At 64.8% G+C, this 25674-nt stretch overlaps 1 protein-coding gene across 1 annotated transcript in view; it reads left to right on the top strand.

Annotated features, from left to right (window-relative positions):
* XXYLT1 (xyloside xylosyltransferase 1) overlaps positions 1 to 13082 on the top strand; it is a 25664-nt gene extending 12582 nt beyond the window's left edge. The window contains exons 3-4 of the mRNA XM_019532552.1: positions 981 to 1113; positions 11803 to 13082. Coding sequence (XP_019388097.1) covers positions 981 to 1113; positions 11803 to 12199 — 530 coding nt within the window. The 3' untranslated portion in view covers positions 12200 to 13082. The remainder of the gene's footprint in view (positions 1 to 980; positions 1114 to 11802) is intronic.
* The last annotated feature ends 12592 nt before the right edge of the window (positions 13083 to 25674 follow it).

Genomic DNA, 25674 nt, shown 5'->3' with positions numbered 1-25674 from the left:
GCTGTGGTCCCTGTGTCTGCAGAGCAGCATGTGCCTCGTGCCTCCGCTCCCTCTGAGGCATGGCCCAGGGCTGGAGCTGGTGGAGCCTGCTCCTTTGTGGCAGCGGCAGCCCATGTGCTTTCAGCTCGTTGCCTCTGACTCTGGAGCCATGAAATGACTGCTGTCCTTGCCAAGTTGCACCCCAGGCACTTCCCCGGCGGCTGTGGTGGAAACCCCCAGCTGCGCTGCGCTGCGCTGCTCTGCTCTGCTCTGACAGTCCTGCCTGTCTGCGTGCATTGGTCTCCAAGGTGCTGCCCAGCCCTGACCGCGGACCTGTGCGGCTGCATCCTCTCCCCCTTTCCCTCCTCCCCTGCAGCGCACTGTGGCCAGCACAGCTCCTCTCTGACCTGCTTGGCGCCTTGCTCAGGATGCTGAGGGGCAGAGGTTGCCAGCCACATCACTTCCTGGCCTGTGGGCCCCGGGCTCCCCTCTGCCCTCCCCGTGCCTGCACGATGGCCCTGGCTGAGCTCCTCTCCAAAGCATGCCTCTCAGTGGAGTTGGGGATAGGCCTGTGCTACCGATACCCATGCTGGGGTCTGGCTGATACCTGCCCTGATGGTCCCCAGCGTGCACACGGGCATGCTGCCTGCAGCCTGTCCATCACAGCATTTGCTGCCTGTGCTAGGCCCTGCACAACTGTGACGTGGTGCCTGGGGTCACAAGCAGGAACTGCCCTATGCTGTGGGCAGTAGCACCGCGCTGACCCACATTATGGCTGGGCCAGGTCTTGCACAGGATCAGGCCCACGGACCTCAGTGTGCCTGTGCACAGCTGCTGGTTGTTAGCCTGCACTGGGGGAGGGGAGCTCAGGCTCCAGCATCATGTCTGATGGGACCCGAGGAAGCAGGCGCAAGCCCGTGTGTCTGCAGTGACTGCTACTGCTACTGCCACCGTCATGTGGGTCTGCCTTTTGCCTCTGACTGCCCCTCTCTGCCTTCCAGAAATCCACCGCATGATCCAGGTGGACTTGGACCTGAAGTACAAGGCCAACATCCGGGACCTGTTTGAGGAGTTTGACAAGTTCCCGCCGGGAGCCGTCATCGGGATAGCCCAGGAGATGCAGCCGGTGTACAGGTGGGCGGCTGGCGTGGCGAGGGGGGTAGGCAGGGGAGTGGCTGGCTCCTGCTTGCTGCCCACATGGGGGCTGACTCAGTAACTCAGGGTGGGGATAGCTGGCCTCCTGACAGCAGCTCGGCCTCGTGCGTGCTCCGATCCTCGTGTTGGTGTGAGTGGAGCTGTGCTACGTCGTGTCGTTCTCTGACGCGTTGCTCTTACGGCGCTCAAGGAGCCTGGGATGGTTTCAGCGGCTTTAGTGGGAGATAGAAATGATGCATTACTGATGCATTTGACACGCGGTGGCTCCCAGCAGTCAGCTGTCCCTGGGCCGTGTCCTGTTGCTGTTTGAGCATGAGGGCGAGCAGGGCTGAGACGTCCTCAGCCCTACATCAAGAACCAGCATGGAGATGGGCTCCAAGTGTCCGGCCCTTGCAGCAGCAAATGCAGGATGAACCTCTGCCGCGAGGGTGTCGGCATACACCCACTCTCGCGCAACCACGGGCTTGCCAGGCCTCTGGGACTTGGGGATATGGTCTGCTGTCGAATTTGGGACCCTTTGGCCCCGCTCGCCGTGGCCATTGACAGTGAGCCTGTCTTGCTGTGACTGCCCCTGGACTCCTCCCCCAGGACCCATTGCTGCCAGCCTTATGATGCCCCAGGTGGGACCTGGCATACCAGGAGCCTGCGGCCTGCATCCAGCCCATGGCCCCGGTGAGTTTGCCCCTGCTGCCCAGGACCGCTGGGTGCAGATGATCTTGGGGAGGCGCCCCAAGTGCCCACGTGCTGCTGCCCTTGAGCCTCACCCTTCTCTGCCCTTTGGTGTCCAGCTGCCTCTGCCATCACCCGTGTGTGTGCTCAGGCTTCTCCTCCTCATCCCCTGGGGCCAGGCAGAGCAGGAGCGCGTTTGGCCTTTTGTTAATGAGGCCTCCCTGCCTCACCAGGCCCCGCTTGCTCCCTCCTGCTGCAGCTCTGCTCTTTGTTTGTGAAGCTGCAGCTCGCCGATCATGTCCAGCTAGGAGGCAGGCGTTGGGGCGGGCACGCTGGGCCGGGCTGCCCGGGTGCAGATGCTGACGGGAAACAGGATAGCGAGAGTGGAGCAGAGCGGAAGCGCCCCCAAGCCTGCGCTCACATCCTGCAGCGCGAGGGGAAAAACCTCTGCACAGCAAAACAGGATGGCACTGCGGCGTTCCCATTCGCTTGACTCATGCTGAAACAATGCCCGGCCGGTGTTTATCTTGGAGAGCAGAGGCCCCTGTGCACAAGTCTCCCGCTCTGGACAGCAGGGCTGGGCTGAGTGGCTGCCTGCAGCAGGGCAGGGGTGGGGAGCAGTGCGCATGGTCCATGCCCTGCCAGGGCCCTTGCATGCACCAGGGCAGGAGATGCGCCGGAGTCATGCATTCGCACTCGTGTCCAAGTGCTGTCACCATCGCCTGTGCAGGCTCCGTTTAGGCACTGAGTTGAACAATACAAACCATGTTAGCTGTCAGAGCCCCGGACCAGCCCCGCATGAGGGAAGAGGCATGGGGAGCCCGTGGGGTCCTTCATGCAGGCGGGAGGTGCGTTGCAGGCCCGTGTGTGCCGTGCTGCCTCTTCTCTGTGGCCCTGCTCTGCGTCACTCTGGCTGCAGTGGGTGGACTGTTCCTTCCTTGCATGGTTTCCGTTAGCTTGTTTTCTTGCATAGCAGTGGTGTTAAACACATGGCCGTGGACCGGATCCAGCCTGTGGAGCTCTGCCAGCTGGTCCTCAGCACTGCCCCAGGTCTGGGCAGACCCTTATGGGGCACGGCATGTGGCAGACCAGCCCAAGGGCAGGGCCTAAGATGCATGCTGCACAGTGCCCACTTGGGGACTGCTGCGTGGGCTGGCGCGTGACACAGATCCCAGACCGGCCGGAGCAGGTACTGCCCTGTATGCAGTGTCTGCCCAGTCAGACGGCACATGCAGTTGCCTCTTCCCACTCTCCTTTGTGCAGCACGTGTCATGGGGGGTTTTAAGCCTCCCCCAGAGATGCAGCCCAGGCTAGGGATGGGGATGTGCTGTGCCAGTGCTCCTGCTGGGACTTAAACCCAGCGGTTCCTGGCTAGGGGGTCTTGCCCCCTGCTCAGGCTCAGACTGATGCCAGATTGGGGTCAGGAAGGAATTTCCCCCTTGGTCAGATAAGTATGGGCTGGTGGGGTTTTGCCTTTCTCTGCAGCAGGGGCATGGCTTCTGCCTTGAGTGTATATTAACACTCTTTGCAGCAGTAGGACATTGGCAGCCACGGTCCCCCTGCTTTCCCTGGCGCGACGTCTGTCGTCTCAGGGTTGACAATTGTTTTACTAAGTTTACATGATGGATTGCACAGCAGAGCTTGGGCAGGGCTGATTCTGCCTCAAGCAGGGGCAGGACTAGATGCAGCTTCCGCAGGTCCCTGCCAGCCAGCATCTCCATGCCTCTCTGACAACATCCTTGTCACGGAGCCAAGGCACTGGGCTTCCTGCCCCCTCGGAGCAGACACAGGTGGCATGGGGCCCCATGGCAAGGTAAAGGGCAAAGCAGGCCGTGGGAAAAGCCTGACCCTGCATGGTGCTGGGCACCCTCCATGGCCCTGACCTTCTTCCTTCCTGGAGCAGGGCTGGAGTTGGAGGCACTTACTGCCTTTGTGGGACTGCACCTGGGCTGCCCAGCCTGTGGCCTGATGCTGCAGCCCCAGACCCTTGGTCCCATCATGTGAGTGTGTTGCGAGCACTTGCATGGTTTGTGGGGGGCCCTGTGGACCAGCCGGCGAGCTGGCTGCATAGATACACGTGCAGCACTGGGTGGGGGCCGGGCAGTCCCTGCCTAAGCGCGGGGACTCTGGCAGCCAGAGCCGGCTCGGTGCCCTGAGCTGGCACCAGCAGAGGGAGCGTCCGTGCAGCGAACCTCTCTGCAGAGCCGTGCTGGTGGCAGTCTCTAGCATTTCTGCAGGGCATTTCTGCAGGGCAGGTGTCCTGTGTCCGTTCTGCGCGCTGGACTGCAGGGCAGGATGGGGTCCCGTGAGCACTTACCTGCTGCACCAGTTGCCGGCCAGTCCCGAACCACCGTGCAGGACTATGTTGCTCATTGAGACGGTGGGGACCCTTGCAGCCCAGGCCTGTGCTCTCTTTCTGGGGTTGGACATGGATCCTGCCTCCATGCAGCCAGGGTGAGACTCGGTCTCTGTGCAGCCCACCTGGGTGCCATGGGGCAGCCCGCGTCCTGCCATGTTGGGCCCTTCTGTTGTGTGGGCAGGACACGTGAGTACACGGAGGCCCACGTTCCCTTGCTTCCTCTCACTCCACAGCTTCACCCCTTCCCGCTCAATCTGGCACCTTGCACCACCTCCCCCTCCTGCTGTGTCTGCGTCCCGGGGGCCCTGCCTCAGTGCTGGGCCCTGCCAGACTGCCGGCTTTTCCACTTGGTGCCTGGGGGCACAGCCAGCTCCTCTGCAGCCATGGGGGGTGTCTGTCGGGTCCTGCAGCATCCTCTGGCCCAGCTCCCCGGCCACGACCCTCCTCACATCCCAGCAGCAGGAGAGGTCCTCTGGGACCGTTCACCACATCGGGATGAGCTATAGGGGATTTGGCGTGCCCTGGGAGCAGCCTGCCGAGAGCCACTGTCATTGGCACCCGGGGTCACAGCTCTTGCGGAGGCTCTGGCACAGATGCAGGACTCCTGCGTCCTCTGCTCCTGCACGGGGTGTGTTATTTGGAGAATGGGGCTTCTGTTCTGGGAGGAGCCAAGGGCCACCTCTGCCCGTGCCGGCCACCCGCCTTGCCCTCAGCCCAGCGGCTTCAGCTCCTTGCCCCCTCTGTCCCTCTCTCTTCTCACTGGAGGCAAGTAGTTGAGGGAAGAGGACTGTGTCCCTTGCGTCCTGGGCCCGGGGGCACGCGGCTGTGTCAGGGTGGGGCGGGCTGAGGGCGTCGGGAGGCAGCAGCTCCCGCTGGTGCAGGTGGCGCGGCGGGGTGGGCTGTCCTGGGACTTCTGTCCTGCGGTTGCAGGAGCTCTGCCCCGCCAGGCTCGTCCCTCCTGCCATACAGGAGCCGAGTGCACGCACGGAAGGAAAGGAGGCTTCCCTCCATCGTCTCCTGGGGAACCCTGCCCCCCGCCAGGCCTTGCCCACATCCCAGAGGCCCTGCCACAGCCGATGGCCTGTGTGTGTGCATTGCTCATCGCTCGTGAGCGAGAGCTCTTTGCAGGCCTGATGCCTGCAGTGACTCTGGGCCCCCTCAGGGCCCTTTGCCCGCGGCTGGTGCAGAGTTGGAGAAGGGGATGCCAGGAGAGCATGGCACAGCCACAGGAGCCCTTGGCATGTGGAGCTGTGTGGGGAGGGGTCAGGGTCAGTCCTGTCTGACAAGTAGGGGTGAAAGCTGTGTTGTCTGCATGGCCGGCACACGGCCCAGCTGCCGGGGGGGCTGGAGAACTCTTCCCCACCTCCACATCGGGCTTCGTGGCCTGGGCTACTGTGGGCAGCTGCCTCCTCTCACTATCCCTTCCCAGCAGACGAGCGAGGGAAGGCGCAGGCTTGGTGCTACAGCCGGCGTCCATCTCCCTCTGTCTGCACTGAGCTTGTTGCAGCTGGGCTGTGCCGGGCTGCCAAGACCCCTCGGTGCAGGGCTGCGGAGGAGCGGCGACTGAGAGGCTCCTGGACCGTGTCCACGTGCGTTGGTGACCAGCACCACCTGGACCCGGGTCTTGAGCAGCCTTCAGTGCACTGGCCAGTGGCTCCCATCGTGACCGGTTCCTGGCAGCCGAGCTGTGCTGACCCTGCGCAGCTACGTCGCACGCGCGGCAGGGAGAGCCTCGCCGGGGCGCGGAGCGGAGGGCCCTGGGGCAGCTGCACTGTCTCTGCCTCTGACAGGACGTTGCTGCGAGCTGCTGCTGAGGTCGGGGAGCTGCGCGTTTCCTGTGTTTCAGCTGGGCTGGTGCTGTCGTTTTCCAGGCAGACAGGACTGAGGGCTCAAAGGCTGCACACGTGAGGCCAGTGGGCCAGAAGGTGCAGAGGGCTGAGCAGTGCCAGACAGGCCTGGCGGACCCCGTGCTGGCAGTGCTGATGCATCTGGCGCTAGCTCATCGCCATCGGCTTTCCCTGCTCCTGGGAAGCTTGCCGCTGGGGACAGGCCTCCTCAAGCCATGGGGAGCAGGAGCCGGGCGCTACGTGGTCTTCCCGTGCTGGGGACAGGGATTCGCCTTGCGGGAGTGCCGCAGCAGGCACAGAGCGCTGCTGTTCTGTGCAGCGGGGACCTGGTTCTAGGAACTCGGCAGTAATTGCTGCCTGGAAGCCTTTGGTACAGAACAGCTTGTGCCTTGACAAATTGGCCATAGTGCTGGTTCACGGTAGCAGGGGCCGTGCTGTCAGATAATCGTCCTGTCACTGGCTGAGAAAAGCAGCCTCGGATGTGGCTGTTCTGCTGTCTGTCTGCATGAACCCCCATGGGCACTATAGCATCCACATGCCTGTGTCTGCGTGTACCTCCTGGGGGGTGTTGCAGACTCATGCACGTGGACACTGCATGTACCCCCTGGGTATGTAGCAGCATCCATATTCCTGTATCCGCGTGTACCCCTGTGGGCATTAGGAGCCACGTGCATGTGTCTGCACACAGACGTAACTTGTATGTAGGGACTGACATTTGCCCATCTGCATCCACTCAGTGTTTTGGACATGGTATGCAGGCAGACAGGGCTTGGCTGGGAAAAGGCGAAAGGAAGGAGCGGAGCAGAGCTCCCAGGAACAGCTTGTCTCTGGGAGCTGCCGGAGATGCGCACAGCCAGCATCAAGGAGCCCAGAAACTCTGGACAGGTGTGACAGATCAACAGGCCGTGGGGGGGGGGCAGGGCCCGAGTGCTGTTGGCTGCAGGCAGGAGCACGTCTCTGTGGCCGCCTGCAGCTGTCCCTGGCCGGGAGCCGTGCACTGCACTGCTGTTCCATCGCTCACTGTCCCATCCTATCCTAAACTATTTGTCCTGTGCTTCCCGTATGTGACAGCTCTCCAAGCATCACTCCAGGCTGCAGGGATAAGCACCACAGAGTCCAGAGCAGAGCAGCCTGTGCAGGGCATGGAGAGCAGGTGCAGTTTGGCCTTTCCTGTGTGCGCAGGCCCTGGGGGGTCCAAAGCGCCCCACTGGAGCCAGTGTCTCTCTGCTGTGGAGCAAACCTAGGCGACCTCACGAGGTCACGCAGCCAGGCAGCCCACGGCCCAGGTATCCGGGCTGCTCACCCTGCAGCTGTGGCTCCTGGCACGGGCTGGATTAGAGACATAACACTCCCTCCGCTTTGCAGCAACCTGCAGCTCATGTTGACGTGGCTGGTGCAGAGAGCCCCCAGTCCTTGTCCTGCCACGATAGGGGCTCAGTGTCCCACACTGCTCTGCCAGTGCTCCTGGGCATGGAGGGGTGGCTGGGGGAGGCTCAGGGCAGGATGCAGAGGTTTGTGATGCACGCATGCATGCTTACACACACACACCTCCCTCTATTTTTGGAGCTGTAACAAGATATTTTTAAAGCCCTTAATTACAGCTCTGCCTTGGAAGCTGATGTGCCGGCCTGTGCCGGCCTGCCAGGCGGTAATGGGGGGTTATCGCCGAGGTGAGCAGCTCTGCCTTGCTGTTGCGGCTGGCGTGGGGGAGCTGGGAGGCCAGCGTCAGCGTGTGCTAGTGGGGAAGGCACCTGGGAGGCTTCACCGATTGACTGGCTGGAAGTGCAGCTCTCCAGGGGCTTCCTAGCATGCTGGGCTGTTTGTACACAGGTACTTGGAGCAGAGCCCCTTGGCCAAGGGCAGCTGCACCTCTGGACAGGCGCTGTTAACAACACGCAGGACACGTGGCCAGGGTCTGCTTGGGTGCTGCATCTGGGAGCTGCTGGTAGCCATGCTCCTCTGGAGGAGGGCCAGCAGGGCAGGGCAGTGCAGTGCACTGGTCGCAGCGGGTGCTTTGTGGAGCTGTGGAGGGCCGTCTCCCTCCGTGCCCCCCCAGCAGCGTCCTGCTGCTTCCATCCTCCAGGCAACGGGGAGCTCCGGGATGGCTTTCTGCCACGGAGAGATGGCCTAGAGCTGTGCTGCAGTGAGCAGGGCCCTGCATCGGCAGGGCTCTGCATATGTGGGCAGGGAGGCTGGCAGGGGAGGGACGTCGCTCAGCTCTCACTGGCCTGGCACTCGAGGCGATGAGCTGGTTCAGTTCAGGTGGGCCTCAGCACCGAGTGCATGCTCAGCACGGGGTCCTCCAGGGGCACGTCCAGTGCTGTTCAGCTCCCGGCGCCTTCTCAGCTCGCTGGCCTCGTGTACACTGCCTCCTGCGCTGCCCCGTGCTGCTGCAGCCTCAAGCCTCTGACGTCCCCCGTGATGCAGCCCAGACCCCTGCAGCCCTGAGGGTGGGAGCGGTGAAGAGGGCGCCCCGCTGCCTGCAGACCCAGGGCTCAGGCTGGAGTCTCGCTGCTGCTCATCCACTGGGGCCAGGGGTGCAGCCGGTAAAGTGCTACGGGGTGTGTGCACGATGCTGCTGCTTTCCTGGTGCCCCAAGGATCGGCATCTCCACACCCTGCAGGTCAGGCCCAAGGGACCTGTCTCCCCCTTGCCTGGGCCCTCTGGCACTGCTGCCCGTGTTGGCGCTGGCACTCTGTAGCGAGCACCCACCCAGGCTGCAGGGGCATGGCCTGCCCTGGGATCCAGGCAGAGGGGTGGGTGCCGAGCAGGCCAGTGCCTGTGCCTGTGCCCATGCTCCTGTGCATCCTGGCAGCAATTTCCTTTGTTGCTTTCTGTGCCCAGCACCCACATCTGGAGCAGCGAGCCTGGCCTTTTGGCCACACCTTTCACTGCATTGTGCTTGCCCTGTGACTTGGGAGTAGGGAGGTATTTGGCACAGCCTGTCCCACTGCTCTGCAGCCTGTCCAGGAGCCCTGGATGCTTCCATCTGTGTTTTGCTCATCACAGAGCACCTGCAGCTTCACTGTACACTCGGGCAGTGCACAGATCATGCCCTGGGCACTGCAGCTGGCCTCGGCATGGTGGGGGAACGTTGCCTGCTGTCCCCGGCCTGGGCGGTTCTATCCGTGCTGTCGGTCGTGGGCACCTGGAGTCACCAAAGGTCTGTCTGAGATGCCCAGGGAAAGGCTCCTTGTTTCCACCATGGTTAGCACATGCAGCTAGTGCTGCAGGAGTGGGGGAGACTGTGACGGGGTCAGGGGTCTCTTGGGTTGTGCCCATGCGGGTCTTGGGAGTAGTCGTGCTGAACCAGATCACTGACTGGCCCTTCTCCAAGGGGTCCTGGTGCTGGATGGGGCGTGCTCCCTGGGCACTGGGATCCCTGAGACCTGTCCCCCGGGCTCTACAGGACTCGGGGTGCTGTAGTGGGAATCCATGCAGCGCCAGGGCAAGGTCGGGGCTGGACTGCCAGGGCTGGGCTGGGCTGCGGGGTCAGACGGTGCTGGTCCTGGGCAGGGAGCTCTTTACCTGGTTCAGTCAGGCTGCAGGCGCCGGAGGTGGGAGCATGTGGGCCTTATGCATGGCTCATGAAACAGTAGTTTGGCACGGGTCACCAGCCCAGCTTTCTCCACTGGGGTCAGCACTGGCCTCCCTCGGCTCTGCCCTGGCCTGCCCATGTCCTCACGTCGCTCTGTGCTGCCAGGTCTCCACTCGCAGTCCGAGCCGATGACTGTTCGTTGCTCCTGAGCAAGCAGAAGAGCAGTCGAGCGGTGCTGAGCTGGGGAACCGGGCTGGAGCCCAGGTTCTGCTTACACGGAGGTTGACCCTAGAGCCAGCGCTGGTGCCCAGCCAAATCCTGGGTGGGACAAGCCCTGGGGCACAGGGGCAGCCAAAGTGCGAGCCCAGCCATGGCACCACAGGCCTGTCTCGCTCCTTGGTGCCGTGCTGTAGCCGCCAGCGTGGCCGTGGCTGCTTCATGGCTGGTGTTTGCTTGTGTTTTCTCGCTTGTGGCCTGGCTGCTGGAGAAGGGCCTGATCCTTTCCTCTCCTCCCTGCTTTGCACTGACCACAGGGCTGAGGGACCTGCTATGTCTGCCCCTCCCCCATCTGGATTTGCCTTGCCTGCTTCCCGGGGGGCGGGGGCAGGGGCAGATGCCCCCAACGGACAGGGCAGTCTTACCTGCCTCGTTGCACAGCTCGTCAGTGCTGCGGGGGTGCAGGGCCTGTTCCCAGACCACAAGCCAGCCCCACCACAACCACCCCTCTGATTTCATTGGCACGGTGCCTGGTGCTCACTTCCGTGCGTGCTGTGACTGGGGGGTGCCTTAGTGCCCCAGGGCACCCATGAACCAACCGCCTCTTGCTGCATCTGAGTACGGCTGCTGCGGTGTCTCTGCTGCGTCACACAGGGCCGGCCTGGCCGCCTGTCAGCTGAGCAGGGTATCCCCAGAGCCCTGCAGTGAGGCTTCCCCCGAGCGAGCCGGCACCTCTGGCTGTTGGCACCGGCTCTGGAGCATGCGGCTGTAATGTCCTAGCCGTGCCAGGGAGGACACAGGTGTGATGCCTCTGATGCAGTTTGCAGCTAAGGACCTGGGATGAGGGTGGGTAAAAACAGGTGGTGGTGGGAGCTCAGGGTTCAGCCCTGGTGTCCTGGGCAGTGGTGGCGCTTCCTGAGGCCCCAGGTGGTCCCACGGGACAGGGAGCCTGTGCTCTGTGTGTGCCCACGCCTTGGCCCAGAGGTGTGCACAGAGCAGCAGGGAAAGAAGGGTGTGCGCTAGGGTGAGCGGGGTCCCCTTCCTGCAGTGTCAAGCGAGCAGGAGCCTCCCACCCTGCTGGCACTGGTTTTACGCAGGCGCAGGCCCCGGGGCTGCAGTGGAGCCAATGCGCGGCACTGGGTGGCTGAGAGCACAGACCAGCCCAGCTTTGGGGCTGCTCCGTTCTGCAGGGCATGGGACGGTGGTGGGGAAGGTGCGTCGCAGACTGGTCTAGCTCGCTCTTGCTGGTCACCGGTTTCATGCACCGTGGTGGCAGTGGGGACATCCTGCCAGAGCCCATCTCGGTCTAGGGTCATTCAGCGTTTCTGTTAACACTGCAGAAAGACAAATCCCCAGGCATGGCTGGGAAAACCTGCAGGCAGTGCAACAGGGCTGGGGTAGCAGAGCCTGCCAGACCAGCCCGGATCTGCGGGGATGTGGGTGTATGTGAGTTGCCCGTGTGCTAGCAAAGCCAGTGCAAGGTCATGCGATGGGACTTGCTCATGGGGGTGGCCTATGGCCAGAGCGGCCGCTGTGCACCCCTGCAAGGCCTACTGATGCCAAGCTGGGGCTGGAGTGGGAGGCCTGATCCTGGGGGCAGCGAGCAGAGTGGGGAGGCCTCTGTGCGGTGTTCGTGAGGGGCATGGGGCCCCGTGCCAGCAGAAAGGTGCTGGGACACCAGAGCGGGGTCAGACAAGCCCGGGAGCTACGGGCTGGACCGGCTGCCTCTTGAGGGAGATGCTTCCTCCGCTCTGTCACCTTCCCTTGTCCTGGAGAGCTCTGCTTTGGCCCTGCTGGGTGCTGGAAAGAGGGGGCCCTGGCTGGTGGTGCAGGAGGTCTCGTCTCCTCAGCACTATGACTTTCGGGGTCCTGCACTGCTGCCGTGCCCGGGGCTCCTGCTGGACCCGGGGAGAGTGAGGGTGGCCGTACGCGGGGGCCAACAGGTGGGAGCAGGGAGCGGCTCTCCCTGGCTGGGGCGGGCGGCACGGTGCCCTGAGCGCCCCACGACCGGTGATGGCCCGCTGTGCTCTTCTCCCCAGGCACACGTTCTGGCAGTACCGCCGGGAGAACCCGCAGACCAAGGTGGGCGACCCCCCACCGGATGGGCTGCCGGGCTTCAACAGCGGCGTGCTGCTGCTCGACCTGGAGGCCATGCGCCGCTCCCCGCTCTACAACCGGCTGCTGGAGCCGGCAGCGCTGCAGGAGCTCACGGAGAAGTACCACTTCAAGGGGCACCTGGGGGACCAGGACTTCTTCAGCCTGGTGGGCATGGAGCATCCCGAGCTCTTCCACGTGCTGGACTGTACCTGGAACCGGCAGCTCTGCACCTGGTGGAAGGACCACGGCTACAGCGACGTCTTCCACCGCTACTACGCCTGCGAGGGCCCGGTCAAGATCTACCACGGGAACTGCAACACGCCCATCCCCGACGACTAGCACCCGCCTGCCGCCGACGCCTCCCACGAGGCTGGAGCGCACAGCGAGGGGTAGGTGGGGGCACCAGCGCCGTGCCCCCCTGGCTGCCGCGGGCACCTGGGCCACGGGACCACCCCGTAACCGTTCCGTAGCCTGCAGCTTCACCCTGCAGGGAGGCAGCGTGACCTAGTGGTTAGCGCAGGACCCCAGGCATCAGACCCTGGCTTACCTCATGACCCTGGGCACATTGCGGGGGCCCTTCACAGCCTGGTTTCACTCTCTGAAATGGGGATCATCACAGTTACCCTCCTCCCCGTGCAGTCCTGAGGCCAGTTTACGTAATGGATGCCTAGAGCCGTGTGCTTGCTGGGCCGAGGTGCCCAACAGCTCCGAGCCTGGGAACCGGGGCACAGTGCCCTGTGCTGCACACCCGGTGCTGGCGTCCTCGGCGGGCCGGCCCTGGGTGGGGAAGGGGTTGTCTGCACGCTGAGCCGTGCTGATGACGTGGCAGCACTGCTGGGTTATTGGGACCACAGTTGAGATGCGGGGAGTGTGGAAACCTGCCCCCCATTCCCAGCCACAAACATTTACTGCACAGCTCCTCTCAGAGCCACTCAGTGCACCCGGACCTGGACCTGGAGCTTCCTGTGTCTAGCTTCCCCTACCCTGTTGTGCAGCCGTGCAGCTGCACGTCGCCCTGCCCTTGTCGGCTTCCCACGGCCTGAAGCTTCAGGCAAATGGATTTTGTATGAATATTTTCTTTTCTTTCACTCTGGTTAGGATGTAGCCAGCACAGAGCTTTTGGGTAGGTATGGCACCATGTCCCACATGCCTCAGCCATGTGCGATTGCAGGAGTGTCCCCTGTCAGGCGTGTAATAAAGTGTATTCACATCCATTATTATCCTTACATGTGCGAGAGTGATAATTAGTGGCTGAGGCAACACAGGCCACTGGGCCTTGGGGAACTATGCATCTAGGATCAGATGTGGCCAGACCCCTCCTGGGTTAGCGCTCTGCCTCCCTCAGGTGTGCAGTCCAGCCAAGGGGAGCCCAGCCACTCTGGGCCTGCCGGGCTCCCCCTCCTCTGAGGAGCTGAGTCCCCCCAGTGTCCTTCCTGCCTGTGGCCAGTGCTGCAGAGGCAGCAGCTGGGAGGTGTGACCATATCACTAGGAGGGTACGCGTGTGCCGCTGCACCCGACGCTGTGGCCCTGAGCGTTGTGACGGCCGCACTAAGTGCTGCAGGGACACCTGGGTCACGTGGCTGCAACAGACATGGCACCGACCCCCACACAGCCAGTGTGTCTGTCTCCATGCTCCCTGAAGCCCTTTCTCCCTGGGGCTGCCCGCACCTTTAGCTCTCACCGCCCCCATCGCAGAGGTGCTGTCATGGTGCGGTACCCCATGCAGCCCCCGAGCTGCTGCGGCTCCTAGCACGCGTCTGAGCCCACATACTGCATGCACTGGGCTCGCGCCTGCTCCACCACGGCCTCAGCTCCTGCTCCCTGGGTGCTCGGCCTGTCTCACACCTGTGTCTTCCTGCAGCCAACCTGCCAGCTGAGTGCCCTTCGTGCAGCCCCTTCACATGGATGCGTCTCAGGGAGTGGGGGTCTGGGGCACCTCACGCTCCACTTCCTCATTGCGGGGTGGAGGGGAGGAAATCTGCTGCAGTTCTTAAGAGCAAGGCTTGGCTCATGGCACAGCCCAGACGGGAGTGCGCTGAGCTGTGCGAGGCAGGCAGGGCTGCGCTTAAACATGGTGGCTCGTGAGCCCTGAGCCACCCACAGTGCCTGTCACGCATGCACTGTCAGAGGGAGCGCTGGGATTTCCCCGGCCAGCCCGGAGCACGGCTGTGTCATCCTGCCCTGCCACACGCACGGCAGCTTGTGCAATAGCCCCGTGCAGGCATGTTGCTGGGCACACCCGTGACATGAGCATGCCAGCTCAGAGTCACCCCTTCCCCCTTGACACGCACACAGCTCCCCGGCTCTTGCGGGGCTGCTGCGCTGGGTGTGACCTGTGTCGCACTGCAAAGGCTTCCCCAGGGAGCCCCGGGGCCAACCAGGCCGGGCCTGTGTGCTCAGCTCTTCGTGCCCGTCACGCATGAGTGCACGTTAGAGCAGCCTGACAGCTGACCTGCCGGCCCAGGACGACGGGGCCAGAGCAGCAGCAGGGGCCACAGAGCAAGGGAGACCATCCAGCAGCTGCCCGCCCCAGGCACAAGCACACAGGTGCTGAGGTTGCACCAGCGCCGGGGCGGGGTGGGGCTGCTCCAGGGCACCCGGGGAGGAGCCCAGGAAACGGCACCCAGCTGGGACCGGCTGGCTGTGGCAATAGCCAGAGCACATCCTCTGCGTGCAGGCTGCGGCCAGGAGCCCTGGGTGGGACCGGGGCAGGGAGTTCACTGCGGCCCTGGTGCTCAGCAGCCGTGCCTGGGAGTGCGCCCCAGCGCCCGGCTGCGTTCCAGCAGCGCAGCGCAGTCTCCCCCTCCTGCACCGCCCGTTAGGGGAGCATCCGCCTCGCTCCCTGTCCCAAACCCGGGCACCCCGCAGCACTCAGCAGCAGCTGCGTTTCCACCTGCAAAACAGCGCTACTCAGACTGGGCTTCCTGCCGCGAGCGGGAGGGCAGCGCGCAGGGAAGAGCCCCAGGGCCTCGGGGCAGTGGGGACCAGCGGCTGCTAGGCGCCCGTGTGTGCACCGCGTCCACGTAAGCCCCTGCCCTGTGCCAGGTCCTGCCTCGCCCCTCCACCGCTCCTAGATGCGGCACGGCCCAGGCAGGGGCAGCCAGCGTGGACAGCACCGCGGTGGGCGTTGGAGCAGGGCGGAGGTGATCTGAGAGGCTTGCTGGGGGGCCCAGCACCTGCAGGACAGCCTGGGCCATAGCAGTGGGCAGCCGGTGGAGGGGCAGTGGGCATGGCAGCTCCCACGTATCACAGCTACGAAACACATGGAGCGCACGGATGTGAAACGGGGAAACCGGGAGCAAAGAAATCTGTGCCTGTCGTGTAATGGGGCACGTGCTGCAACAAGCGTGGCGCCACATGCCCACGCCCAGGAGCTGCAGCCTGGCAAGTGGAGTGACCCAAGGTGGACGTGGCCCCTTGGAGCGTGTCCCACGCAGACGGCCGCAGCGATGCAGCTGGGGGATCGGTCCCTGCTGTGGGGCTGGCACGGCTGCGCAGCTCTCCCAGCCGGGCTGCTTGTGCCCCGTGGCCCAGCGCACGTTGGTCCCTCCTGCAGACACGTCCGCGGGCCACGCGTTCCCACCTCCCTGCCCCCGGAAGCAGCGTGAGGCTGAAGTCGGTTCCTTATTCCTGGTTCCTTTCTCAAAGCTAATCCTTGCCCAAGGAAAGGGTGTTAAAAACAAAGTACGCAGACTAAAGAGTATGTCAGCTAAAATGTATATTTGCTAATTAAAATGTAAAATGATATCATGTATCACGCACGGAGCCCTGAAAAACAACCTGAGCGTAGGCTAGGATTACAGGTGGAAATCTTTTTCAGGCCACCGCATGTCTCTGCCACCGGGGAACACTGCTGAATGAGTGGGAGCAGGCGCCGCCTGGCCCGAGGCTCAGGTTTGGCATGCCCGTCTCCCCGCTGGTGCCCCCGCCCGGGGCTGGCAAGGTGCGGCGTGGGGGGACCCGACAAGGACTTTGTCTGGAAACACCAGCCCAACCTCAGCCCCTTTTTTGGTGCTGATTACATAGCACACAAGCCTGGGGGCTCTCCGCTGGCTGGCACCCCTTCCGATCAGGCACCATCCTGCTCAGCTTTATTCGAGAGATCTCCCAGGTAGGGAGATGTGTAGCTTGGGGTCACCGAACGGGGGTTGCACCCCAGAACCAGCCCAAAATAAGATCCTCATGTGGGCAATGTGCAGGTCTTGAGGGGCGGGTGGCAGCTGGCACTTGGCAACCGAGCATCGGGTCAAGAAGGGACCTGCCAAGAGTCCCAGGGTGGTGGTGAGGAGTGTTTTGGGTGCTCCGGGAAGGATTTTGCCCCGTAATCCCAGCCCGGCGCTATCTCCTTATTCACAGGGATGTAGGTAGCACGTGAGTCGGGGGCTGGCGGCTGCACGCGGACACCGAGCTCTGGCCAGGCAGCGCCTGCCCCCCCGGCACGGGCAGCGCAATGGGACGGCTGACAGCCGACGCTCGGGAGAGACCCGAACTCTCCTAAACGAATACTTTGCAGCGGTTTTGCACCAAACCAAGGCTGTTAACTTGCCTGACAGGACGCAGGAGGGACGAGGTAGGAGTGATCACCCAGCTATGGTCAGTGAAGATCTGGGGAGGGAATACCCGGAGAGGCCGCATGTCTACAAGTTGGCAGGGCCAGACGTGGCTGGCTCCTGGCCCCCGCTGACTCCTCGTCCCCAGCAAATCCGACTCGCCAGCCCCCGACCAGCCTCCCGGCGGCATGGAGGAGACTCCCACCGCCCCACAGGGCTCCCCGGGCTCGCAAAAGACACCGGCCGGCCTGGCAGCCACGCTGGACTGGCTCAGCACCAGGCGGGCTGCAGGGCAGGAAGGCCAGGCTACAACCCAAGCTGAGCAGCCTGGTGACACCTGACCGCCCAAACCGGGAGCCCGGGGGGTGGCCGTCTCCTGGCTGCTCCGGCTCCCGTGTCCCAGGGCGGGAGCTCGGCTGGCGGGGTGCGGGTCTGTCGTGTGCTGCATCGTCCAGAGCTCCCAGTGGCTGGGAGCTGCCCTGGCTCTGGGTCTCCGTCCCGTGCTGTGGGTGCAAGGCGGGCCCAGCCCCTGTCGCGGAGACGCCCGGGGCTGTCTCTAGGCAGGGCAGTGCTGCAGTCAAGGCTTCCACGCTGCTCCAGTTCCCAGCAGAGCAAAATCCACCTGGCAAAGCAGCGCGGCACCCGCCACCCCCAGCGGCCCCCGCACCTGGCGCCTGCCCCAGGGCACGGCCTGGCCCCAAGCGCCTGCCTGCGCCCTCCCCTCCCGCCCCGCCTCGCACCACATCGAAGGTGCTGGTAAGACCCAGCACCTCCTGCTTCACGCACACCGAAGCACCTGGCTGCCCCGTGCACCCCGAGGGAGACCAATGGCCCTGCGGGCCGTGCTGGATCAGTGCCGTGCCTGCTGCCTGTCTCCGGCTCCCTGCCCCTGCACCCTGGTGCTCGGGGTCTCTGTCCCAGGCCCCTCAGGCCCTGCCCTGTGCCCCAGCCTCGCTGCAGGGTCCCCCCTCCGCTCCCCGTGAGCTTGGCCCTGCTCATCCCACATGAACGGGCGCAGCCGCCCGAGTGCCCTGAAGACCAGGTGGATCCTGGGTGGGCTGGGTCTTCCCTCCGGGCTGGCCCTGGGACCTGGGCGTCACGGCTGGATGCAGAGGGGCACTGGTCTGGGAGTGCTGGTCCTAGGGCTTCAGTGCCAGCCCGGCTGCAGGGCAGCAAAGTCACCGTCTAATGCCAGGGAGAGCGAGGAGCATTTCGGGTCCTGGCAAGCGGGGAGAGGGAGGGAGCCTGAGCAAAGCGTGGGGGGGACCGGTCGACAAGGAGCCGGGGCTGCAGGGCAGGGAGCGAGACCAGCAGGAATCGTGTCGCCTCCAGCTGCCGTCTCCCGCCCCTGGCCGCCCCCTCCACGTGCGCCAGGGAAGGCACGAGGCACGTGCCACACGGGACCGCGGGCTCGGAGCGTGCCGCTGCCTGCTCCTGGGGTCACCTGCGTGCACGGGCACGTGTGGCAGGAGGACTGAGCCCCGGCCAGATGGCTGCGTGCACCCCTGCGAGCCCGGCTGCAGCTCCCGTGGGGCTGCTGTGTTCAAAGAGTGGCGTGCAAGGGCTGGGGGGGGCCCACAGCGTGCCTCTCGTGAGCAGGGGTGCACGCGGGGTGCCGCAGAGCCACGTCTGATGGGCAGTGAGGTCCTGTGGGGCCAGGGCTGCGCGAAGGTCGTTGTGCTGCGGCGTGAGAGCTAGTCCTTGCCCGGATTAGGCCCCAGCGAGGAGGCGAAGGCCCTGGGGCCTCGGACGTGCCGCCGGGCCGAGCGGGGCTGGCTGGGTGCGCTCGCTGTGCTGGTCTGTGGAGGAGCTTGCGCTGGGCTGTGGCGACAAGGCCCCCACGATGCCCAGAGCTGTACGGGGTGCGAGGCCAAGTGAGACCTGGCCAGGACGAGGCGTGGGACCTGTGCCGGTCCTGCAGCCTCCCGGCGCCCGTGGGGGCTGCTCCCCCTCTGCCCTGCCCCTGCCAGGCAGGACACCGGCAAGAGGCAGCTGCGGTCCAGCCCAGCAAACTTCAGGTCTTACGTTGCCCCCAGCTCGCCCCGGCGCAGCGGGCTCCGGCCGGCACCCGCATGCGACGCCAAGTGCTGAAGCGGCGCCGTGCGAGCACGGGGGCCGACCCTGCGCTGCGGAGCCAGGGGCCCTGCCCCGCAGCAGCAAGGCACAGACCCAAACGCACTTGCCTTTCAGTTAGGTTTGTAGCGGGTTCAGCTCTCCAGCTTCCCGAGCCTGAGCAGCGTAACGACCGGGCAGTCGGGGCCTGCTCCTGCGGCGGTTCCCTCCTGCAACGGCAGCTCCGAGTCGGGCAACGGCGCCGTGGTCTCAGACACGACGCGGGGACGGACCACCCCTCAGGCCTGGGTCACCTGCCCCGCGGGGAGCCAAAGCAGCTCAAGCAGTGCCGCCGTCAGAGGCGACCGACGACCGGGTGCACGCGCCTTGCACGCACGAGCCACCGCCAGCGGATGCCAGACCCGGCAGCAGTTTGTGCAGGCGTGCGGCCGTGCCCGCCGTGCACGCCCGCCCTGGCATGCTCCCCCCACGCCGTTAGATGAACCGAATCCAAATGTACCGTCTGCCTGCTCTGCCCGGGGCTGATTTTCTGTCGCCTGCCCGCAGCTCAGCGGCGTGAGCTCTGCCCCGTTCGCGGCGCGCTGTTCCCTGCCCGCAGGGCCCGGCTCCCGAGCGCTGCTGTCTCTGCTGCGTTCGGTTGATCTCGCTAGCCAGCCGCGGGGCCCTCCGTGCACCAAGCACGTTCCCGGCAGCATCGTCATCCATTGCCCCACGGAGAGGTGCCTTGTCCCACAGGCCCGGCTGGGACCCCGCTGGGATCCGTGGCTCCGTCCAGACTGGGAGAGAAGCGCTTGCAAGGAGCTGGCCCAGGAGCAGCAGGTGGGCCCCTGCCTCTCTGCAGCTTGCCCCAAAGCAGAGGTTGCCGAGGAAAGGGCCTCGGCTTCTGCCTCCTTCGCTGCAGAGTGCAGGGCAGCTTGACCGGGCTCTTTCCGGCGCTTCCTGAGGACAGAAATCCCGTCCAGCTGGGACCTGCTGCGCAGCAAAGGCCTGGAGGGTCTGGGCCGAGGCCCCGAGGCCCCGTGACCTGGCTGGGAAAGCAGGACGGACGCGCAGCTCTCTCAGGTCTCTGGGGCAGGGAGCGAGCGAATGAACCGACCGGCCCTGGAAGAGCCCGGCCCGGTTTGGTTTTGCTACGGCACCGAGCAAGGCTCTCGCAGTAGGTTCAGGGGGCAGGGGCTGCGCAAGGTCCAGCCCCGCCTGAGGCAGGATCAGCCCCGTGTGAACCAGCCCGGACAGCTGACGTTTCTAAACTCTGCGTGAAAGTGCGGCCAACCCTGACGCAGCCGGACCTGACACCCAACCCTGCCGCAGGCAGAGCAGGGTGTGGCGATGGCTGACGGGGGCGCGGTGGAGGCAGTCGAGACCCTCAGGAAGGTGAGATTTTGTGTTACGAATCTGACTAAGAGAAGTACATTTAAGTACAATGCCTGCGGGACCAACCTAACAGCATCCTGACTCTTTTTGCCTAATTCATTGCGTTTTTAAACTTAATAGATCGTCTAGCAAATTCGTGCACAGTCCAATAAATGTATACTTGCTTTTGCTCTGGTCTTAAACTGCGTAGCGTCACCCTAGGCCACTTGCTTGTTAGTAAAGCTTCCAGGAACACGGCGGGGAGGACGCGGTCGCTGTTAGCGGTCACCCTCAAGGGCAGCTCATCGCTGCGGGCCGCGCTCTTCTGTCCCCTCCAAAATGCAGCTGCAGAAGCGCACTTGCTCTCGGCACGGCTTTTTTTGTCAAATGGGCTCACAAATCTTCTGTCATGTTTGTAGCTGCTGCCATGGGGGTCCTGCAGCTTGTCCCTCGCGCAGACGGCCCCTTCTCCCGGGCACCGCGCGGCGGGCGCCAGGACGAGCGGGCCTGTGCGGGGGAGAGCGCAGCGTGCGTCCCTCCCCTGCGGCAGCCCTGGGCACGCGCCCGGGGGCCGCGCCGTGTGCACGGGCCCCGCTGACAGCCCTCAGCCCATCTCATTTCCGTTCTCTGCGGCAGGGGCACCTCTGGGCTGTGCTTGCACGTGACGGCCTCCAGGAACTAATTGTTGTTGCTGTCGTTGTTCCTCAATAATTAACAGCAGCAGCAGCAGCAGGTGGAAATGCAGCTCGTGAGTTTGTCCAGCTTCAGCATCCAGCTCTCTGCTTCTCTCTGCAAGCCCGAGCAGCCGCGGGGCTTTCTCCCTGTGAAGGGGATCGTGCCCAGCGATGAGCCACCACACAGGCGTCCAGCGAGCAGGCGCTCAGGTTCTTGCTGCCAGGCCTCTCCCCCGGCTCCTGGCAGCCCCTCTTTCAACAACCGTTATGGGCTGGATGCCTCGGTCTCACCAATGCCGCTCCTCACCTGTCCAGCGATGCATCAGGCCTCGTGGTCCCAGCATCGCGCTGGGCGCTTACAGCGAGTGGTTTGTCCACGGCCACCCCGATCCCCTGTGGAGTGGCTGTGGCCCCGGCACAGGTCCCCATGCTGTCAGTGTGTCACTTCGCACATGGCAGCAGCAATGCGCAGCTTGTGTAAACAGCCCCGGGTACCGTGCAGCCCCGCGTGCCCTGCCCCGGCCTCCACCTGCCAGTCTTCACGGCACCCAGGTTTCATCTGCGGTGACTCCTGGATTTACGGAAATGCTGAACAGTGCCAGGCCGAGGCATGCTGGGACGTGCGTTGTGTTGTACCCACACCCTGGCTGTTATACAACGCGCTTCCAGTCCGACCAAGATGGGAATCTGGATCTCCCAACAAGACCCGTTTCCCAGCCACGACTGTGCAGCTTGGCCATTATTTTGCTGCTGGACGGCAGGTGAACCGGCCCCACGTCTCTGCGCCCCCTAAATCCGAGCGCGCTTTCCCAGCCCTGGGCGTCCAAGACGCAGCAAGAATTAACCTCACAGGATGGGCCGGGGTCTCGTCGCCTGCCAGCTCGCTGCGCGCTGCTGGGCTGCCCCGCACCAGTGCTTTCCTCCACCCGGCGCTGCTTGCCCTCCTGCGTGGCGGGCAGCCTGAAGCGGCTTCCAGGACCCGTATGCGAGCATGAGCTGGGCAAGCAGCACTGGAGGAGGGGAGGCTGAAGGTGATACAGGCTTTGCTCAAAACCAGTGTCAGAGGCAGGAGGCAATCAGCCTTTCCCTGCTCCTGGCCTCCCTCAGCCTACAAACGCAGGGTTGTAGGGTATGACTGTTGGGCTTGTGCACAGGCATGCACACACATGCACACAGGCATGCACCCCGCCCCCCCCATGCATTTCAAGCTGAGGCCAAAGCCCTGCTGAGATAAAGCAGTGTGACAGCGATGTGCGAGGCGGGCAGCACTGTTCCCTATGACACAAAAGTGTTTTAACGCCCAGTCCTCCTGGCTGCCCCCTCCAGCCCGTTCCTCAGGGGCAAAGGGACATCCCGCCTTGTGCCCGGCTGTGCGGGAGAGGGCCGCGCCGCCCGAGCAGGGCAGCTCCAGCCTGTGTCCAGCTGCCGGCTCTCTGCAGCTCTGAGAAAAGGGAAACTGAGGCCAAGCAGTTGAGCAGCAGTCAGTGGCAAGGGGATCCGGCCCCAGGCCTGCTCTACACATTTGGGCTCGGGCTCCGCTGACGTAAGCAGGCAACCCAGGATGCGACCCTGGGCAGGTCTGTGCTCATCGTGTCCTGGGCTTGGAGAAGGCGGCACCAGCACCGTCTGCCGGCCCCGTCGCTGTGCCCTGCCGGGCATTTGCGGGGGCCGAAGCCCTGGCCCCTCTGAGCAAGTGGCAGCGAACGTCCAAGACTTGCGCAGCACCGGCTCCCGTCGGGCCTTGCTGAGTCCCGCGGCTGCTCCCAGCGCCCGGGCCAGGCACGTCGCTGCACGGAGCAGCGGGGCCCGGGCCAGGCCCCGTGTCCTCCCTCCCCGCGGACAGCGGCAGCCGGAGCTCGCACAGGACAGGGGCCGCGGCCAAGCACAACCGAGCGGCTGAGCACCACGTCCTGGCCTGCTGCGGCCGCTGGCGCCGCTGGGCTTCCAGGGAACAGCCGGTCGCCCGGGGGAGGATAAATATTGTTGGAAGGCGAGCCCCGTGAGCCGGGCAGGAAAGCCCCTTGCTGCGCAGGCCTCTGCCCTCCCCTCTCCCAGCTGACACAGCTGTGCCGGGACGGCCTGCCTCCTCCATCCTGTGCCCTTCCCCGGGGTCAGAGCTGGCCCCCGGGCGCCCTTGCCTGCTCCAGCAACGGAGCGGACTCAAGGCGGGTCGGCGCCCGGGCGCGTGCATGGGCCCACGGCTGGGGGAGAGGAGCTTGTGGGCAGTCCCCTCCCCCATGCATGCACACCCAGCATGCACACACTCAGCAGGGCTTTGGCCTCAGCTTGAAATGCATGGGGGCTTGTGGGCATTGCCCCCGGATCGGTCATGGCACTGGATGCCCCACTACCAAGCACCGTTTTGTGCCAGCATCCCTGAGCAGTGGCGCAGGTCTGGTGCCCCCCAGCATCTGGGCTGAATTGAGCCAGGATACTTGGGTCGCAGGTCTCTTCTCCTAGCCGCGGGGTCGGGCGCTGCAGCTGCTGCGTATCCATTTTCGTCGGGTCCGGCTTGTCTAGCACCACGTGGCACAGCCGTGCAGGGGGTGCAGCATCGCAGCCTCCTGCTGCCTTCAGCCTCGCTGCGTCTTTGGATCCATTCCCTGCATGGGACCGACCGCCCCGATCCCCGGCTGGTCTCGCCCCTGCACGCCTGCACGTCGGGAGCGAGTTCCCCACGGCCTGCACCGGATCTTGCTCCCTGCTGTCCTGGCAAATTGAGATTTCCCTTTCCAAACCTCTAGCTTCCTGGAGCCGGGCTGGTCTCAGCGGGGGCAGACAACAGGACGAGGAGCAATGGGCTCAAGCTGCAGCAAAGGAAGTTGAGGATAGATATGAGGAAAAAATGTCTCTGTAGGAGGGTGGTAGAGCAGGCTCCCCAGAGAGGTGGTGGGGAGTCCCCACCCTTGGAGGTGTTTAAGACCCGGGTAGACAAAGTCTTCTCTGGGCTGATGGAGCTGGGGCTGATCCTGCCTGGAGCAGGGGCTGGACTAGATGCGACCCCCCTGAGCTCCCGTCCACCCTCGCTTTTATAATTCTGTGAAACTGTTTTTTTGCTCAGGACCCTGCTGCAGTGCGTCCCTCCAGCCGGCTGGTGTAAGCGGTCCCTGAGGTCACGGTAATGCTGACAATGCCAGGGTGTAGCCCTGAAATTATAATATTTGTGTATGGCCTGTCATCTTGGTCAGAGTCAGGCACTGTTAGTTTATACAGCGGGAGAACTGCTGGCTCCCTCGCTGAGTCAACGTGGCCACTGCCGGCAAACCCCCGTGGCAGAGCTCGCCGCCTGCCCTGGCCTCCCCCGTGCCCGCGTGGCCCGTGGCACGGTGCGGCGCGAGGAGCCTGGTGGACGCAGCAGTGCAGCCGGTGGGATGCCCCCGCGCCTGGCCGCCCCAGGCAGCAGGGACCCTTGCACGGGCTGGTGCGCCGCACGGTGTCCGTGCAGCTTGCCCGAGCGACGTGTCGGGCCCGGGAGCGTGTGAGCCGGCCGCCACCCCCGTCGCTCCTCCTGCTCAAGCAGGCGTCACCGCACGTGGTCCGGGGTGCAGGACGTCCGTGGGCAGCCGGCTGCTTCCCCGGCTGCTGGGGTGACAGAGGTGATCTTGGGCAATGCTCGCGCTGGCTGGGAGAGGGGCTTGCGTTTCCCCGGGACGTGGCCTGGCTACGCCCCGTGTCCGCGGCCCGCTGATACTCCCAGCCCACTGCGCCTTGCAACCGTGCGCTTCTCCCTGCGGCCCGACAGCTTCGCTCGCGGCCCTCGGCCTCCCGGGCTGGAAGCGTGGCGCTCCAGGCCGGAGGAAAAACCGCTTCCCTTCGGCTGCTCCCAGCTTCCTGCGTCGCCCCAGGGCGCTGCAGCGAGGCGGCCGGGGACGCGCCGGGCCGGGAGGTGCAGCGTGGCGCCTCGAGGCCTCGCCTGGGACCGCCGGCTCAGCGGGGGGAGACGGCCGCTTGCGCTGCGCTGCGCTGCCCTGCGCGCCGGGTCAAGGTCACGGCCTGCGACCGCGTGCGCTCCTGCCGCCCGGCACGGGGCTCGGGCTCCAGCGCTGGCAGCGCAGCGTCGTTCACGAGTGCTAGACCCCCAGGAGCAGGCCCAGCCTGCCCCGCACACGCGCGTGCCAGTGGTGCATGCGTTTCGCCAGCAGCTGTTGTTCTCCGTGCAGAACCAGTGCCAGGCCGTGTCAGGCCCCAGGGGTTTGAGCTGAGGTCCCAGCGCTCGGCCTCCCTTGGAAGAGCTGGAAGTCGTGCGGCGGGGACCCTGCAGCCAGGCGCGGAGCGGGCAGCGGCACCGGCCGTGGAGGCGGCGGGGGCTTCTCCGGCACAGCAGGGATCTGCGTTCCTCAGCCCTGACCCGGACCTGTGCCCTGGGGAGGGACGGACCCCGTGGGCAAGATCTGCACGACGCTGCGCCGGGAGTGCAGCGGCCGAGGGGTTTCTGGGTCACCCCGCCGGGTGGGCGCAGCCGGCGGGGGGTGCGGATGTCGAGGAGGCGGTGATCACACACCAGCCAGCAAACGGCTGCATGCGAACAGCACTTCCTTCCTCGTCGGGAGAGAAACTTTCCAGAGGCCTCTCAGCAAATGGGCACGTGTGTCAGACGGCGCGGGGAGTGGGAGTGCTGTCCCAGCAGCTACGTGGACTGTCTGATGCAAACGGGGGACACTTCCTGATGCACGCCAGGACGTCGGGCTGCGAGCGCAGAGTCCCGGGGAAGCCCAGCGCCGGGAGCCGGCCCGCAAAGGACCAGCGAGCAAGCAGGGCGTGTGAAAGCTGTGCTGCTGGGTGTGCGCGTGCGGCGGCACGTTGCTCCTGCCGTGCAGGCTGGGGGCTGAGAGTCCCTCGGAAAGACGAGCGATTGCACTAGCTGGCTAGTGACCCACGGGGCCGTGGGGGGAGTGTGTGCAGGCATCCCTCGCCCAGAATCACAGCCTCCACGTGCAAAGCTTCAGCGGTGCCTGAGCAGGACCCAGCAGATGAGGACCTGGCTTGCTCCCACATCCCGACCCTTGTCCCTCACCACTGCCTCCAGACGTGGGGCAGCCGCAGGAGGCCCCCGCTAGTGGCCAAAGGGAAGGGACCGGCCCCGGGGCAGCCCCCCGGAGAAGCTCCGCTCGAGGGGAGCCCCCTGCTCACAGCTGCCCTTGGGGCCTGCCCAGGAGCCACTTCA

Source organism: Crocodylus porosus, unplaced genomic scaffold (assembly GCF_001723895.1).
Source record: "Crocodylus porosus isolate Cpor-Errol unplaced genomic scaffold, CroPor_comp1, whole genome shotgun sequence".
NCBI classification, from domain to species: Eukaryota; Metazoa; Chordata; order Crocodylia; family Crocodylidae; genus Crocodylus; species Crocodylus porosus.
Note: the sequence above shows the minus strand (reverse complement) of the source record. Positions and strands in the feature narration are given on the sequence as shown.